This window comes from Pristiophorus japonicus, chromosome 15 (assembly GCF_044704955.1).
Source record: "Pristiophorus japonicus isolate sPriJap1 chromosome 15, sPriJap1.hap1, whole genome shotgun sequence".
NCBI lineage: Eukaryota > Metazoa > Chordata > Chondrichthyes > Pristiophoridae > Pristiophorus > Pristiophorus japonicus.
In genome coordinates this window covers 58,001,886-58,020,776 of record NC_091991.1, presented here as the reverse complement: position 1 = coordinate 58,020,776, position 18,891 = coordinate 58,001,886, and the positions used below count along the sequence as shown (strand labels likewise).

At 47.5% G+C, this 18,891-nt stretch overlaps 1 protein-coding gene across 1 annotated transcript in view; it reads left to right on the top strand.

The window, feature by feature from the left end:
• cacna1c (calcium channel, voltage-dependent, L type, alpha 1C subunit) overlaps positions 1-18,891 on the top strand; it is a 1,034,505-nt gene that overhangs the window by 999,617 nt on the left and 15,997 nt on the right. Inside the window, exon 41 of the mRNA XM_070900503.1 lies at positions 16,855-16,983. Within this exon, the coding sequence (XP_070756604.1) occupies positions 16,855-16,983 (129 nt within the window). The remainder of the gene's footprint in view (positions 1-16,854; positions 16,984-18,891) is intronic.

Genomic DNA, 18,891 nt, shown 5'->3' with positions numbered 1-18,891 from the left:
ATGGACTAAGGTCACAACAATTCAAGTGCAATACCTTATCTCGTGGAGTCATTACTAAAGTGCTTACAGAAACAATAATTGGCGACAAGAATATGAATTTCCATGCAAAAAATGGCTAACCTTGGCAACTTTCAACAATTCGTGATGGGGAAGAATGGGATGCCTTTGTGGAAAGGCTAGAACACTACTTCATCGCGAACGATCTGGCTGGGAACACACCGACCTCGCTGGCTGATAAGCACCGAGCTATCCTGCTCAGCAGTTGTGGGCCCACCGTTCATGGCCTTGTCAGGGACTTGCTAGCCTCAGAGAAGACGACAATGAAAACGTTCGCAGAGCTCATAACGTTGTTACAGGAACAGCTCAAGCCGAAAGAAAGCATCCTCTTAGCCAGACACCAGTTCTACACACACCAGCGGCCCGAAGGCCATGAAATCGCAAAATATGCTGCAGACCTGAGACGATTGGCTGCACCGTGTGAGCTTGGCGACCACCTCATCGAAACACTCAGGGACATCTTTATTGGAATCGGCCACGAAGGCCTCCTCCACAGGCTGCTCTCTGCGGGCACCATGGTCACCCTGCAGAAGGCAATTAACGTGAGCTAAGTGTTCATGGCCTCGGCCTGCGATTCCAGAAGGGTGATGACTCAACCCCAGGACTCTAACACGGCAAGTACTGTGAACCGAATGACGCCTTTCAGAGGCAAGACTGCGACCCCGGGTCCCGCAACCCTGAGTCCGCTGCAGGGGGCCAACCGGCCAGCCCCATGCTGGCGCTGTGGAGGAAATCACAGAGCCCACCTGTGCCGATACAGAGACTATACTTGCAAAGGCTGTAACACTAAATGCCATCTACAGTGAATGTGTAAAAGGAATTTTACTAACCGAGTCGCTGAAGAGTTGGCCGATCATCCGGGCTCCAGTGCTGATGAAGACAAAGAGAGAGTCCAGGAGGCAGCTCAGCCCCAGGAAGAGGTGTACGGAGTGTTTACCTGCTCCACTGAGAGTTCCCCGTTGAAAATAGAAGTTGAAATCAATGGTGTTCCAGTCTCGATGGAGGTCGACACAGGGGCGAGCCAATTGCTGATGAACCAGGCGGCCTTCGAGAAACTCTGGGACAATCCTATCGAACAACCAAAAATGCTACCAATCCAGGTGAAGCTGCTCACTTACACAAACGACACCATTCCAATCGTTGGCAGCGTGGATGTCCAGGTGTCCTACGGCGGCGCGATGCACAAGGTACCTTTGTGGATCGTTGCTGGTCCAACGCTGCTCGGAAGAAGATGGATGAAACAAATCCAAATCTGTTGGAGCTGGGAAAGCCTCCAGGCCCTGGCGATCGACGTTCTATGCGGCCCCAAATTTGGATCCATCGCAGCACCTGAAGATCCTACCGTCCAACTCGACTGCGCGGCGATGACACAGACCACACTACCCAACAGCGAGATGATCCAACCCAAACAACCAGACCTCACCTTCCGGGCTCCAGTGGCAGGACTCCGAAGAAAGAAGATCGACGCAGAAGGTAAATTTCCGGCTTCAGTGGCAGAACCTGGGGAGAAAAGGATCACCGCAGCTTACCTTGCAGAAAGAAAAAAGATGGTGCCTGCACCACGAGGTGAAGCGCCTGCAATCAAGATGGTCACGACCAGACCACGAGGGACAGCATTGAGGGAGCAACATGTGATACCGAGCAGCGAACCGGATTGGGGTAAAGATTGCAAGGCCCTCTTAAAGGGGACCGGCAACCTAGAACAATTAAAAGGGACGGTTCCACTTTTTGTACAGCGATGCCAGTGATACTAATGTGAGAGATGTAATCAACAAATGCAAGTATCTAAATGTACCGTTGAACAGCGATGCCGTTAGGATATGTGGAAAAGATGTGATTGATGAATACAAGTATCTAAATGTAATATTGTACAGCGATGCCGGTAATATACAGGGAAAATATGTAATTGAGGGAAAAGGTCTAATTGACAAATGTGAATTGGTACCCGTGTGATCGGAGCCGATGTATCATGAATGTAAACGATGGAAAAATGTGTGATGCCGGGTTCAATATGCACGCCGACAAACCAAGGGCAACCTCCCGTTTGAAGCACCTAAGTCCAGCGGGCTATACGATCATGTAGCCTGCGCCTCCGGGACCAATGTGATGCCCCAGGGACTGTGACCACACACAGTGGGAGCATACCCACTGCAGGGCCAGCGATCAGCAGGTGGCACAGGCACCACTACTGGCACCCTGCCCCAGATCGACCCTATCTCTCTGGCCACAAGGGCCAGCACCAGGAGCAAGAGGCCAGCACCCTCTGCCCTCCCAATGGGACCTGGGATGACCAGGCTCCCACTACCGCTGAAGGGCAGCAGGGAGACCCTGCAGCCTTCAAAGGAGGACAGGGAGGCCACACATTCCTGTGGCTCTGCCCACCACTAGGCAACGGCAAAGGCCCTGAGACCCAGCCAGGGGAGCAACCCGAGCCCACCCAGCTGGCAGGGGGCGCAGCGCCGCCATCAGGCAACCTGCACCTACACCCCAGGGGCAAGACTGTAATACCATGTATGTACCTTACCTGTCATATGTACTCGTTCCACTTCTGCACGACCCAAACAGTGATGTAACCAATCCTACTTTTTTTTTTCATTCTCTGTACATGTATGTAAATGCAGATGTAGAGCCACACACATGGTCTATGTATGGGGGGGGGGGGGGGGAAGGAAATGGTATGTAACCATGGGCACACATGGATCACACACAGAACCCACTCAAACCCCCCACTGCAACCTCCAACCGTCCACTGCTGACCATTTCCCAATGTCATGGCAATAAGGACTTGAGGGTCCACAGGGAGAGAGCCGTTCCCAAGCACAGACAAAGTGCAAGGGCTTTGGGCACTCAAGTCGAGGGCCAGAGCATACAGTGCAAAGGCCAGTGGCACAAGACTTAGCGGGGAGTGATGTTGTGTATGTATATACCCTGTACACTCCATGTACAGGTACATACTTGTATTTACTCTGTAGAACCACCAGAGGGCTCATCCCGTGGAGTCCCAAGGGATCCCATAATCCCTTGGGAGCACAGGTATTTAAGGAGGCCTCACAGGTTGGAGAGGCACTCTGGAGACCTGCAATAAAAGACTAAGGTTACACTTTACTTTTGAGCTCACAGTGTTCAGTCTGACTCTTTCTCCACACATGACAACTTGCGACGAGATACAGATAGCGAACCCAAAGATGCAGAGAACAGTGGGCATCCTGGAGAAATTCTCGGAGGGAGATGATTGGGAAACTTTTGTGGAGCGACTCGACCAATACTTCGTGGCCAACGAGCTAGATGGGGAAGAGAACACTGCCAAACGAAGGGTGATCCTCCTCACCGTCTGTGGGGCACCAACATATGGCCACACGAAGAATATGCTCACTCCAGCGAAACCCACGGACAAATCATACGATGATTTATGCACACTGGTCCGAGAGCATTTGAACCCGAAGGAAAGCGTTCTGATGGTGAGGTACCGGTTCTACACCTACAAAAGGTCTGAAGGCCAGGAAGTGGCGAGTTATGTCGCCGAGCTAAGACACCATGCAGGACATTGCGAATTTGAAGGACATTTGTAGCACATACTCAGACTTTTTCGTACTTGGCATTGGCCATGAAACCATACTTCACAAACTTTTGACTGTAGAGACCCCAAGCTTGAGTAAGGCCACAGCGATAGCCCAGGCGTTCATTGCCACCAGTGACAATACGAAGCAAATCTCTCAGCACACAAGTGCTGCTACAAGTACTGTGAACAAAGTGATGTTGTTTTCGAGTCGCAACGTACAGGGCAGGTCACACATGCCTGCAGCTGCATGTCCGCAGATGTCTGAGTCCACCATCAAGGGTGATGAATGCAAGGCCATTAACACCTTGTTGGCGCTGTGGGGATGATCATCATTTCCATTCATGCCGATTCAAAGGGTATGTTTGCAAGGGCTGTGGAACAATGGGACACCTCCAACGTATGTGCAGGCGAGCTGCTAATCCTGTTAAACCTGCAAACCACCATGTTGCAGAGGAGGACAGATCCACAGAGGATCACGATGAACCAGAGCCTCAGATCGAGGAGGCAGAGATACATGGGGTGCACACGGTCACCACGAATTGTCCCCCGATAATGCTGAATGTTGAACTAAAACGACTCCCGGTGTCAATGGAACGGGACACGGGCGTGAGCCAGTCCATCATGAGCAAAAAGACTTTCGAAAGACTGTGGTGCAACAAGGCCTCAAGGCCAGTCTTAACTCCAATTCGTACGAAACTAAGAACTTACACGAAAGAACTGATTCCCGTAATTGGCAGTGCTACCGTAAAGGTCTCCTACGATGGAGCGGTGCACAAGCTATCACTCTGGGTGGTACCGGGCGATGGTCCCAAGCTGCTCGGCAGGAGCTGGCTGGGAAAGATATGCTGGAATTGGGACGACGTCTGAGCGCTATCGCCTGCCGACGACACTTCGTGTGCCCAGGTCTTAAACAAGTTCCCTTCGCTGTTCGAACCAGGCATTGGGAAATTCCAGGGAGCAAAAGTGAAGATCCACCTAATTCCGGAGGCGCGACCCATCCATCACAAGGTGAGAGCAGTACCGTACATGATGAGAGAAAGGGTAGAGATCGAGCTGGACCGGCTGCACCGAGAGGGCATCATTTCACCAATCGAGTTCAATGAGTGGGCCAGCCCGATCGTTCCTGTCCTCAAGGGAGACGGCACCATCAGAATCTGTGGCGATTACAAAGTAACTATCAATCGTTTCTCTCTGCAGGACCAATACCCACTACCAAAGGCCAATGACCTCTTGCAACGCTGGCGGGAGGAAAGACGTTCACGAAGCTGGATCTGACTTTAGCCTACATGATGCAGGAACTGAAGGAATCATTGAAGGGCCTCACCTGCATCAACACGCACAAAGGTTTTTTTTATTTACAACAGATGCCCGTTTGGAATCCGATCGGCGGCAGCGATATTCCAGAGAAACATGGAAAGCTTACTGAAGTCGGTCCCGCACACCGTGGTCTTCCAGGATGACATCTTGAACACAGCCGAGCACCTGCAGAACTTGGAGGAGGTTTTTAGTCGACTCAACCGCATGGGGTTCAGGTTAAAACGCTCGAAGTGCGTTTTCCTGGCGCCTGAAGTGGAATTCTTGGGAAGGAGGATTGCGGCGGATGGCATCAGGCCCACCAATGCGAAGACGGAGGCAATCGAGAATGCACCGAGGCCACAGAACATGACGGAGCTGTGGTCGTTTCTGGAACTCCTGAACTACTTTGGTGACTTCTTACCGGGTCTCAGCACATTGTTAGAATCACTGCATGTCTTACTACGAAAAGGGGATGAATGGGTTTGGGGCAAAACCCAAGAAAAATGCCTTTGTAAAAATGAGAAAATTGTTATGCTCAAACAAATTGCTTGTGTTGTATGATCCATGTAAGCGTTTGGTACTAGCATGTGATGCATCGTCATATGGCGCGGGTGTGTATTGCAACAAGCTAATGATTTTGGGAAGCTGCAATCGGTTGCTTATGCATCCAGGAGTCTGGCTAGGGCTGAGAGAGTCTACAGCATGATTGAGAAAGAAGCATTAGCGTGTGTCTATGGGGTAAAGAAAATGCATCAATACCTGTTTGGGCTAAAATTTGAATTGGAAACTGACCATAAGCCACTCATATCCCTGTTTTCCGAGAGTAAAGGATTAAATACCAACGCATCGACCTGCATCCAGAGATGGGCACTCACGTTGTCCGCATACAACTAAGCCATCCGCCACAGAAAACTGCGCCAATGCTCTCAGTAGACTGCCATTGCCCACCACGGGGGTGGAAATGGCGCAGCCCGCAGATCTAGCCATGATTATGGAAGCATTTGAGAGTGAGCAATCACCCATCACTGCCCAGCAGACCAAAGCTTGGACGAGCCAGGATCCCTTATTATCTCTAGTCAAAAGCTGTGTGCTTCACGGGAGCTGGTCCAGTGTCCCAGTGGAAATGCAGGAAGAGGTAAAGCCGTTCCAGTGGCGCAAAGATGCAATGTCCATACAGGCAGACTGACTTCTGTTGGGCAATCATATAGTGGTTCCCAAGAAGGGCAGAGACACCTTCATCAATGACCTCCACAGTACCCACCCAGGCATCGTAATGATGACAGCGATAGCCAGATTCCACGTGTGGTGCCCTGGTATCGATGCGGACTTAGAGTCCTGCATTCACAGATGTAATACATGTTCGCAGTTAAGCAATGTACCCAGGGAGGCGCCGTTATGTTTAAGGTCTTGGCCCTCCAAACTGTGGTCTAGGGTACACGTCGACTATGCAGGCCCATTCTTGGGTAAGATGTTCCTTGTGGTTGTAGATGCATACTCCAAGTGGATTGCATGTGAGATAATGTCGGCTAGCACGTCCACTGCCACTACTGAAAGCCTGCGGGCCATGTTTGCCACACACTGTCTACCCGATGTTCTGGTGAGCGACAACGGGCCATGTCTTACCAGTGCTGACCTCACTCGCTCACTGGAATCCCACCTGCTGAACTGCTCATGAAAAGAGTACTTAATACAAGGCTCTCATTAGTTCACCCTGATCTACATGAACAGGTAGAGAGCAAGCGGCTTCAACAAAGTACATACCATGATAGCACAGATGTGTCAAGCAAGATTGAAATCAATGATCCTGTATTTGTATTGAGTTATGGACAAGGTCCCAAGTGGCTTCACGGCACTGTTGTGGCCAAAGAGGGGAGCAGGGTGTTTCGGGTCAAATTTTCAAATGGATTCATTCACCGGAAACGCTTGGACCAAATCAAACTCGGATTCACGGACTATCCTGAGCAACCCACCTTGGACTCTACCATTTTTGATCCCCCAACATCCACACCAGTGCCAACTGGCAACACGGTTGACCACGAAGCAGAACCCATCATCCACAGCAGCCCAGCAGGACCCAACACACCAGTCAGCCCAGCAAGGCCAGTTGCACAGCAGCCCAGCAAGGGCCCAACAAATGATTCAACAATACCAGCTTTCACACCGAGACGATCGAACAGGGCAAGAAGGGCGCCAGATCGACTCACATTGTAAATAGTTACACTATTGACTTTTGGGGGTGGGGGGGGAGGAGAGTGTTGTTTTATATATATATAAACTTGTATTTACTCTGTACAGCCACCAGAGGGCTCATCTCCTGGAGTCCCAAGCGATCCCATAATCCCTTGGGAGCACTGATATTTAAGGAGGCCTCACAGGTTGAAGAGGCACTCTGGAGACCTGCAATAAAAGACAAAGGTCACACTTTACTTTGAGCTCACAGTGTTCAGTCTGATTCTTTCTACATACGTAACACATAAGATATTGAATGTATCTTTACACTGTATACAATATGCCTGTACCACCAGAGGGTGCAACTGGTGGAGACCTAGAGGCCACCTGCACACTGCAGGTACCCAAGTATAAAAAGCTCACCTTACTGTAACCTCATTCAGGAGCTGCAATAAATGGACTAAGGTCACAACTGTTCAAGTGAAATACCTTACCTCGTGGAGTCATTACTAGAGTGCTTACAGATACAATAATTTGCTGGTGGTCGACGAGTTGCACATTCAGGGAGTGGAATACCTTGCGGTTCCTGAAAACCTCTGCATCCTGAAAAGGTGCTCGCATCGCGATGTGCATACAGTCTATTGCTCCCTGCACCTTAGGGAAGTTAGCAATTCGGTAGAATCGTAGAGCCCTCTTAGTCTGAGCCTCCCTGCATGCGTGCAGGGCTTCAGTGACCTGTCTAATCTAGCAATGTGTGGCATGCTGAGATATACCGCAAATGTCGGCAGCTGAGGCCTGAAAGGAACTAGACGCATAGAACAACAGTGTCACGGTGACCTTGACCTCGACGGACAGTGCGGTCCTGATGGTGCTGGCAGGCTGCAGATCTCCCCTTATGAGCTGGCATATCTCACTGATAACCTCTTTGTGGAAGTGCAATCTCCTCAGGCAGGTGGTGTCGGGCAAGTCGAGGTAAGCCCGCTTCTCCCTGTACTTGCGGGGGGTGTAGCATCTGGTCCTCCTCATCAGTCTGTCACGTCTTACATTGGGCACATGATGCTGGCGAGTGTACCTTCAGCCATCTCGAGTCTGCAGCATGTGAGTGGTCATCAAAAGAGGGTGAGAAATGACAGACCCCATTCCAACAGTTCTCTTTTTCCATCGATTGTTCACAAAGAATGAATGTCTCCATTAAAACACCTAGTAAACTCCAATCGTCCACAGTATGAAAAGATGTTTGTTCAGATGTTCACATCACCTTCAAACACCTACAGAATACATCCGAACTCCCCCGAGGCTGAAGCAGAGCAGCCTTTTAAATGATGCGCGTGCCATTTAGAACACGGTGTCCATACCACTGTGAGTAGTTCCGGTCAGTTCAACTTTTTCCCAGCGTTTTTCTCAGCGAGTGAAATTGTTGGCGATGTCATGTATGTAATCTTCATGCAACTGTAACCTTCATGTAACAACACTGCATACTGTATACACCCAACAAATGCACACCTTGACCCCCACAGGGGGTGAACTTGTGGGAGACACCCCTCACCTGGTCATCCAGGTATATAAAGGGAGGTCCCATGCAGGGTCATCAATTCTTGGTCCTGTGAATAAAGGTTCGGGTCACAGAGTGACCTTGTCTGCAGAATGTGCCTCGTGTGAATTTATAGTAGTGTGTAAGGACACTACATTTGGCGATGAGAAACGGGAATCAACGACTCACGAGAATGGCCACCGGTAGCACAGAGAAACGGTACTGTGTTGGTGAGGACTGGGACAATTTCGTTGAGAGGCTCCAACAGTGCTTTGTCACGAAGGACTGGTTGGGAGATGCAGCGGCTGACAAGCGAAGGGCGCATCTACTGACCAGCTGTGGACCTAAGACGTACGTGCTGATGAAAGACCTGCTCGCACCCGAGAAGCCAGCGGACAAAACCTTCGAAGAGCTCAGCAAACCGATCGGTGAGCACCTCACACCGGCGAGCAGTATACACATGGCCCGACACTGATTCTATACACACCAATGTCGGGAAGGACAGAGCATACCGGACTTCATTGCGGACCTTCGGCACTTGGCCAGTCTCTGTAAGTTCACAGACACCTGCAGGGGGGGAGATGTTAAGGGATTTCTTCATTGAGGGCATTGGTCATGCCGGGATTTTCAGAAAGCTAATTAAGACCAAGGACTTGACCTTGGAAGCGGCGGCGTTGATAGCCCAGACCTTCATGGCGGGGGAGGAGGAAACCAAGATAATATACGCGCGCAACTCTGCTTCTAATGTGGCAATGGATCAGAGAGTTAATATTGTAAACGCGACTCAGAACCCCGCAGGCAGGCAAGGGCAATTCGACATTACCCAGGCAGCAACAGACTCTAGAGTGGGTCCTCAACAGAGACAATGGCAGGTTGAACGGACATTTACACCATCACAGTGGACAATACGTCCCAGGATGGGGCCATTGACATCCACTAACAGAGTGCTCAAGAGTAATCAAAGAGACAATCAGAGAGGAATGCCTGGTAACAGCTCTTTTGTTCACAACAATCTCAGCTCATGCAGGAGGTGCGGGGGCAGACATGCTGCAAAAATCTGTAGGTTTCAACAATTTAGCTGTAGAAATTGTAACTTCAGTGGACATTTAGCCAGAATGTGCAGGAAGCCCGCAGCGAGGCTAATTTACGAGGCAGATGAACCACAAGAGGGGTCTGCAAGGCAGGTTGATGCTTGGGACAAAGCAATGGACGCTGAAGTTCAGCGGGTTCATGTGGCAAACATCCACAGCTCATATACAAAAACGCCACCTATGATGATGAAAGTCCTATTAAACGGCATCCCGGTACACATGGAGCTGGACACAGGGGCCAGCCAGTCACTTATGAGTGTCCATCAATTCAAGAAACTATGGCCACTCAGAGCTAGCAGACCCAAACTAGAACGCATTGACACGCAATTACGGAAGTACACCAAAGAGATCATCCCAGTGCTAATCAGTGCAATGTTGGTGGTCACACATAATGGATCAGCGAACCGGTTGCCACTCTGGATTGTCCCGGGAAATGGTCCCGCGCTTTTGGGGAGGAGCTGGCTGGCCGAGATGAACTGGAAATGGGGGGATGTGCACGCCATTTCATCTGTGGAGCGAAGTTCATGCTCACAGGTCCTACAGAAATTTGAGTCACTATTTCAACCTGGTGTCGGTACTTTCAAAGGTACCAAAGTAGTGATACGCATCACCCCAGACGTCAGACCAGTGCACCACACAGCCAGAGCTGTGCCGTATGTGATGCGGGAGAAAATTGAGAGTGAGTTGGACAGGTTGCTAAGAGAGGGCATAATTTCACCCGTTGAATTCAGCGACTGGGCAAGCCCCATCGTCCCTGTCCTAAAAACGGATGGCTCGGTCAGGATCTGTGGCGACTACAAGGCCACTGTCAACCGAGTGTCACTACAAAACCAATACCCGCTTCCGAGAGCGGAGGATCTTTTTGCCACGCTGGCAGGTGGCAAGCTGTTCACCAAGTTGGACCTCACTTCAGCCTACATGACCCAGGAACTGGCCGAAGAATCCAAGCTACTGACCACCATCACCACACACAAGGGGCTGTTTGTCTACAACAGGTGTCCGTTTGGCATTCGATCAGCAGCCGCTATCTTTCAAAGGAACATGGAAAGCCTGCTCAAATCCATCCCTGGAACAATTGTATTTCAGAACAACATCCTTATCACGGGTCGAGACACCGAGGAACACCTCCACAACCTGGAGGAGATGCTACGCTGACTGGACTGGATAGGCCTGCGACTAAAGAAGTAAAAGTGTGTGTTTTTGGCCCCAGAAGTCGAGTTTTTGGGCAGGAGGGTTGCCGCAGACAGAATGCGGCCTACCGAATCCAAAACTGAGGCGATTCGTCATGCGCCCAGGCCCAGCAACACATCGGAGTTGCGTTCATTTCTGGGACTCCTGAACTATTTCGGGAACTTCCTGCCGAACTTAAGCACATTGTTGGAGCCACTACACATGCTCCTGTGTAAGGGTTGCGATTGGTTTTGGGGTGACTGTCAGGAATGGGCTTTCAATTGGGTGCGGAACCTGCTTTGTTCTAATAAGCTGTTGACCCTGTACAACCCCTGTAAGAAATTGGTTTTGGCATGTGATGCATCATCTTATGGGGTTGGGTGCGTGTTGCAGCAGAGTAATGATGAGGGCCAACTCCAACCTGTGGCTTATGCCTCCAGGTCGCTCTCCCAAGCAGAAAGGGGATATGGGATGGTTGAAAAGGAAGCAGTCGCATGTGTCTACGGGGTGAAAAAGATGCACCAGTACCTTTTTGGCAGAAGGTTCGAGTTAGAAACGGACCACAAGCCGTTAACGTCCCTGTTGTCAGACACCAAAGCTGTCAATGCCAATGCGTCAGCTCGCATACAGCGATGGGCTCTCTCATGCTGGCTGCATATGTCTACACCATACGGCACCGGCCAGGCACCGAAAATTGTGCTAACACGCTCAGCAGGCTTCCACTGGCCACCACTGAAGGGGCAGCGGAGCAAAGCGCTGAGATGGTCATGGCTGTTGTGGTGTATGTAGCACACAAATCATTGACTCCACACGGTCTGGTGTTGATCTAACTGCTGTGACCTTAGTCCTTTATTGAACAGCTCCAGAGTGCCCTCCAGGTGTGGTGGGCAGCCTTTTATACTGCCTCATGCAGGTACTTTCAGGTCTCCCACCACAGCGCCCTCTGTGGTGCACCATTGTACTTATCATACATTTATTGCAAGAGCAATACACAACAGTTGTTGATGCCTTTGACAGCACAGGCTCGCCCATCACAGCCCGCCAGATCAAAATCTGGACCAACAGAGATCCCCTCCTATCCTTGATTAAGAAATGTGTCCTGACTGGGGATTGGGCGCCCGCACACAGAGCATGCCCTGAGGAGGTCAGACCGTTTCACAGACGGATGGATGAGCTCTCCATCCAAGCTGACTGCCTACTATGGGGCAGCCAGCTAGTCATGCCCCAGAAGGGAAGGCAAGCATTCATCAGGGAACTCCACAACGAGCACCCAGGCATCGTGCTAATGAAAGCCATTGCCCGGTCTCATGTATGGTGGCCGGAAATTGACTCAGACCTGGAACACTGTGTTTGCAGGTGCACGACATGTGCTCAGCTGGGCAATGCCCCCAGGGAGGCCCCACTCAGTCTGTGGCCCTGGCCCACCAGGCCACGTATTCACGTAGACTACGCGGGCCTGTTCATGGGAAAAATGTTCCTCATTGTTGTTGATGCGTACTCGAAATGGATCGGGGGAAAATATTGAATTCGTGCACGACATCCACCACTGTGGAGAGTTTGCGTGCGGTCTTTGCGACCCACGGCTTGCCGGACATCCTGGTTAGCAACAACGGGCCGTGTTTCACTAGCTATGAATTCCGGGAGTTCATGTCGGGTAATGGCATTAAACATGTCAGGACAGCACCGTTCAACCCAGCTTCCAATGGCCAGGCGGAACATGCGGTCCAAATCATAAAACAAAGCATGCTCCGGATTCAAGGACCCTCCCTTCAATGCTGCCTATAGGTCCCGACCGCATTCGCTCACGGGAGTCCCGCCAGATAAACTACTCATGAAACGTACACTTAAAACTCGGCTGTCCCTCAGTCATCCAGTCCTGTCAGACATTGTGGAGGGCAAGCGCCAGTCCCAAAATGAGTGCCAAGACTGCAACTCAAAGGGGAGATGTACAGAAATCGATGACCCTGTATTTGTTCTTAATCACGCTTTGGGGCCCAAGTGGCTTGAGGGTACTGTAATTGGCAAAGAGAGGAATAGGGTCATAGTGGTCAGACTTAACAATGGACAGATATGCTTCAAGCATCTGGACCAAGTAAAAAAAAGGTTCACCATGGACACTGAGAACCTGAGGAAGATCATGAGATGCTGCCCACACCACCGCCAGTGAACGAGCAACAAGAACTTTCAGCAGCATGCACTGTCCCTGCGGCCAGCCCGGACGAGCCAAAATCACCACAGGTGACAGACGCATGCCAAGGCTCAACAACCAGAGCCCCAACTGCGGCGCTCCACGAGAGAGCGTCGACCGCCCGAAAGACTTAATCTTTGACCCCATAAGATGTTGGGGGGAGATGATGTCATGTATGTAACCTTCATGTAACTGTAACCTTCATGTAACAACACTGCATACTGTATACACCCAAGAAATGCACCTTGACCACAGGGGGTGAACTTGTGGGAGACACTCCTCACCTGGTCATACAGGTATATAAAGGGAGGTCCCACGCAGGGTCATCACTTCTTGGTCCTGTGAATAAAGGTTTGGGTCACAGAGTGACCGTGTCTGCAGAATGTGCCTTGTGTAAATTTATAGTAGTGTAAGGACACTACAGGCGAGATGTGTGCGAGGTGCTGAAAGTAAAGATGGGCGATATACTGGGCGCTAGTTTCGACAAATGTGATGTTTACGACAAAAAAAAGTGGGCGGTCGGTATTATTGAATCTCGGCGTTAATTACATGCCGAAAGTAACGCTGAACGATATTATAGGCGTTGGTTTCGCCCATTCTGATGATTCCGCCCAAAAAAGTGGGCGGGCGATAATTATTTTTTCCCAGCGTTACGTACATGGTTAAAGTAACGTTTGCCGATAAATGTCCGAAAAATGGGCGTTAGTTTCCATTTTGTGGCTAAATGGGCGATATCTGGGATATTTCAGCGTTAAAATGGACGTTAAGTGGGTATTATACATGGCCAAATAATGGAAAATCTAGCCGATAGTCCTTTGGAGATGGGATTTCCGGCATGTTTTCAAGACATCACTTGTGAATTGCAGATTGTAATTGGCATGCTGTATATGCTTCTACAGTGAATCGTTATTTGGTGGCAAGCACTTCTCTGCGTAACTTCCGGTCTTGAACATTTGACATCTGGCCTGGTTCACATCTTTGCATCCACTCTGCCCGTAGAGTTCGCAAGTGTATGCCTCTAGTTCTTCACAAAGGGATTGTGAAACAGCAAACGAGGTCCCTAACTTCTCAAATGTCGAACAGTACTCTTTGCAGAAGAACAGCACCAGACTTCTCTTTCATTAAATGCTTCAGTGCCACAGCAGCATGGTACAAGGTTCTGCAATCAGGTCTTAAATCAAATCCTATGACAGGAACTTTGGCTCCAGGATCCATGCTGGTATCCATGTCTGTGTCGTCTCACTTGTGCTTCTTTCTAAAATAAAATCTCTGACTGCCTCCTCAACAACGTCTTCTGTTGGAAGATCTTCTACAAAAACAAGATCACTCTCATTACTGTGTGATGATCTGGCAAATTTCAAGAAAGGATAAGATTTCTGCATTCTATGTTTAAGATTAGACATTTGATAAGAAGCATTGATACCCTCTTTTTCAAAAATGCATTTCTTAAACAAACTGTTGAGCTTTGTCATTCTAAGAACTTTACGGTTCTTTACAATCCTGCCCTCTATCACAGAAGTGCCTATATCCTGTCTGGTAGAGGTTGCCTTCTGGAGGGTCTTCCTGCTCCTGGCCAACAGGCTGGCCCGGCCGAAGCCCTCCCTGGTGGCCCACTGTTTGCCACTAAAGTGTCTGCAGAGTTCGTAGTGGCCCTCCCCATTAAGAGAAGGGGAGGGACATTGTGACGCGAAATGGAACGTGTCAAACGACATAACCATTGAACTAAGGAACAAAAGTTGGATATAAACATTTGTAGGCTGACACAGTTTCATAGGAAATACTGTAAAATCACATATACTCACGTTCATGGTTCTGATTTTTCCTGTCTTGCTTCTTTTTGGCTCTGTCGATCTTGGATTTATCAGTGAAACGCATGTAGCACTGCCGATGATATCCAATCAAATGTGGGATTGTTGAGAGTGTTTCTGTTGCAATAACCAGCTCCAGATCTCAACTTTCGATGGCATTCTCTGCAATTTTAGCTTCTCTAGTTCCAGTAAATTTTCACTGATGAGCACGCTTGAAAAATTTTACCCAGCTAGAGTCCAAAAAACAAATGGGGTTGCCTTTGGCTCCTACAACTACGTGCATGCAGCACGCCATTGTTTTGGTGAATGCAGTCACTGACAGTAATCGATCTATTACAGAGATTGTGATTGGCTGATTTTGCGGTACCGTCAAATATAGCAGTTGTGATTGGCCATTTAAATAACTTGCAATTACATCATCACTCTGGGTTTTGACGAGATTTCTGCTTATTTTCTAATGAAAATTTCTGCAAAATGCTCACTTTTTTAAGATGGGAACATTGATTTTTGTGATAAGTGGTCCCGAAACTAATATTGGTGTCAGGAGACTACAGAAATGCATTTTTTTGAGACTCGGTCCACGATCTACTATTCTGGGAACCAAAATCTTTATTTCCATCTAAACTACCAACTTTTTTTATTTATCTCAGTCAATAATATTTATCCCTTTCATGATTTTATGTGGACATAATTCAGCTGAAACTATTTTATTTACGAAGTCAATATTGGTTTCTGTGTTGACTGGATTAACAGTCGTCAGCAGATATGAAAAACAATGTTCTAGCCCATTTATATGAGTTGCTGTTTTGTCTCATTTTGTGCCATTGAAAAGATTTATTGACAAATCTGAGGATATCACTAAATTCCAATACTTTGTCGCGTTTAGTATACATATGGATTAACAAAAATTTACAACTAATATCTATCGCAAACAAAATCTAATGACTAGGAAATTAACTTTGTAAATTCAAGTAACTATTGTTTTGCTGACTAATTATAAGACATCACTTAACTTCAGAATTTGTTGACAGACTTTCTGATCGTGACAATTGAGCAACAAAAACTAGGATTATTGCATTTATCAAGCAGGCTACCAGCTAATAAAACAAGCTAGCAAGTTGATAAACTCGCTACCAGCAAATCTTTCACAATATGGGATCAAATAAATATGGTGAGGACTTTAGACTATATTGTGCATAAACAGGTAGACCTCCAGGAAACCTAATTTAAAAAAAAAATGATGTGTTGTGCAATAATAATTTTCATAACTGTGATATATAATTCAAGAATAATGATAAAGGTGTAGATCATAATCAAAGCAGGGTATGATAAATATCTCCACGCATGATGCTGACTGGATAATTCATGAATTATCGAGTCGTGTGTTATTGTTATCCTGATTAGTGGAGGCACAAGATATTTGATTTCTAACCCTTTTAGATTTAACTGTGAAGATAATAATTTAAGCAATTTGTTTTTTGATTTTATAACACAAAAATCCATTGAACCTGCCTTGAGTTCACAAGTATTAAAATTCTACCCTTATAATCAGGAGAATCAATAATTATATCCTAAGTCCTTTAGTTAAATGTTGTTGAGGTCTTTGTAGCACTAAGTTTCTTTCGTTCAATACTTCCTGCCATTATCAGTACAAATTTTTAAAAAGCTGCAAATGCTGGAAATCTGAAACAAACACAGAAAATGCTGGAAATACACAGAATATGTTCTGAAGACAGGTTCTGCCCAACAGATTAACGTGTCTTTTCTCTCTGCTGTGACTCTAGAATTTTTTGTTTTTGTCATTACCAGTTTATGCAATAATTTTACTTCAGAGAGGTCCAATATACAGGTACTGCAATTGACTGTTGAAGTGCATGATGTTCAGTCAATTAATTATACTCAGTGTATTTACCCAAGGATATATATTTGATTACTTTGCTCCTCAGTTTTAATGCGATGACCCTGGTATGCTCTTGTGTTTCCAGCTCAGACTCTGAAGATAGCCGTCTGCCGATCATTCAACGAGAGGAAGCATCCCCTGATGAGACTTATGAGGAGAACTTTAATAAAGATCTTGATTGCTGCAGTGAGGAAAGCATGCTTTCTTCACAACTGTGAGTACTTCTTTCAAGTGCATTAGATGGTAGAACAACAGAAGGCAAACAGCAGTAAATGTAAGAAGGACAGAAGCCTCACAAAATTGACTCCACCAGTTGCCAAGAGCACATGAAAACCTGGTGGCCCTGAAATTCCGTTCGACCTCTTCCCGCGGGGAATCGACCTAAAAAAAGCAAAAAGATGCGCACTTACCTGCTGCTGCTGCGACTGTCCGAACTTCCGAGCCTGAGGCTCAGAGGTGACTGCACGTGCAGCGCGTGCATGTGGGGCCATGCGCAGGCCGGGATCTAGTGACACCATCCAATCAGGTACAGTGTAGTTTCTCATTCATAGCAATAGGTGTTCCGTAAGTACGGAACTCCTATTGCTATGAATTATGAATGAGAAACTCCCCTCCCTCCCCCAACACTTAAAAACTAATAAAAAATAGAAAATAAAGCACACATTTAACATGCATTTAAATTAAAGTTGTTATAAAAAAAAAAGTTTTCCGATTAAAAAACATTTTTTTTTTATTAAAACTTAAAATAAACTTACCATAGTGGAGAGGGTTTTTAAACTTAAAAAGTGCTTTTATAACTTTATTTTTTATTTGTATGTGTATTTTTAATCACTTGTGCCTGCTTTTTCAGGTGCAGGGTTTTAAAGGACATTTGCAGGGCAAGATATTCGTAAATATCGGAAAACTTACCCTGTAAATGTCCTAGCTCCTGCGATGTGGCCATCTGTCAAAACCAAAAACTTGACAGATCGAAAATGTCGGTTTCCAGCACATGCGCATTGCGCGCTGGAAACCGGCTTTTCTGATGCCTTCCCGGGTCCATAGGAACTTCTTACGGACCCAGGACATCAGAATTTCAGGGCCATTGAGTTGGTGCAGAGTTGACCTTGGATAACCCCTGAACCCCTGGCACCTGTACCAACAATCCTAGCTCAGCAAGCAATGGTTAATGTTGTGCTTTACCTTTTGTATGCATGGGACAGAATTCCTACTTAAAACACTATCTGGGCAGAAAGTTCAATTACACCATTCTTTAATAAAACCAAACGTTTATAAAATTAAAGGAAAAATGATTTGCAACCAGCGTAGTTAATAAATGAACAAGGCATCAAACTATTGGGGTAGATTGTAACAATTGGGCAGAAAACCAGCAGAGCACACCAGCTGCCCACCCGTGCTAGGAGTAGAGGCTGGATCTTCCATGAATCTTTATTCATGGAAAGCAATCATAGAATGGTTACAGTACGGAAGAATGCCATTAGGCCCATCGAGACTGTGTTGACTTTCAGCAAGTCCCACTCCCCTGCCCTTTCCCCGTAGCCCTGCAAATTGTTTTCTTTCAGATACTTATCCAACTCCCTTTTGAAAGATAAAATTGAGTCTGCCTCCACCACCCTTTCAGGCAGTGTATTCCAGATCATAACCACTCACTGCGTAAAAAAGTTTTTTCTTATGTCGCCTTTGGTTCTTTTGCCAATCACCTTAAATCTGTGTCCTGTGGTTCTCGACCCTTCTGCCAGTGGGAACAGTTTCTCTCTATCTACCCTGTCCAGACCCATCATGATTTTAAACACCTCTATCAAATCTCCTCTCAATCTTCTCTGCACCAAGGAGAACAACCCCAGCTTCTCCAGTCTATCAACGTAACTGAAGTCCCTCATTCCTGGAATCATTATCGTAAATCTTTTCTGCACCTTCTCTAAAGCCTTCACATCCTTCCTAAAGTGTGGTGCCCAGAATTGGACATAATACGCAAGTTGGGGCCAAACCAGTGTTAGATACAGGTTCATCATAATTTCCACACTTTTGTACTCTATACCTATTTATGAAGCCCAGGATCCCGTAAGCCTTTTCAGCTGCTTTCTCAACCTGCCCTGCCACCTTCAATGATTTATGCACATAT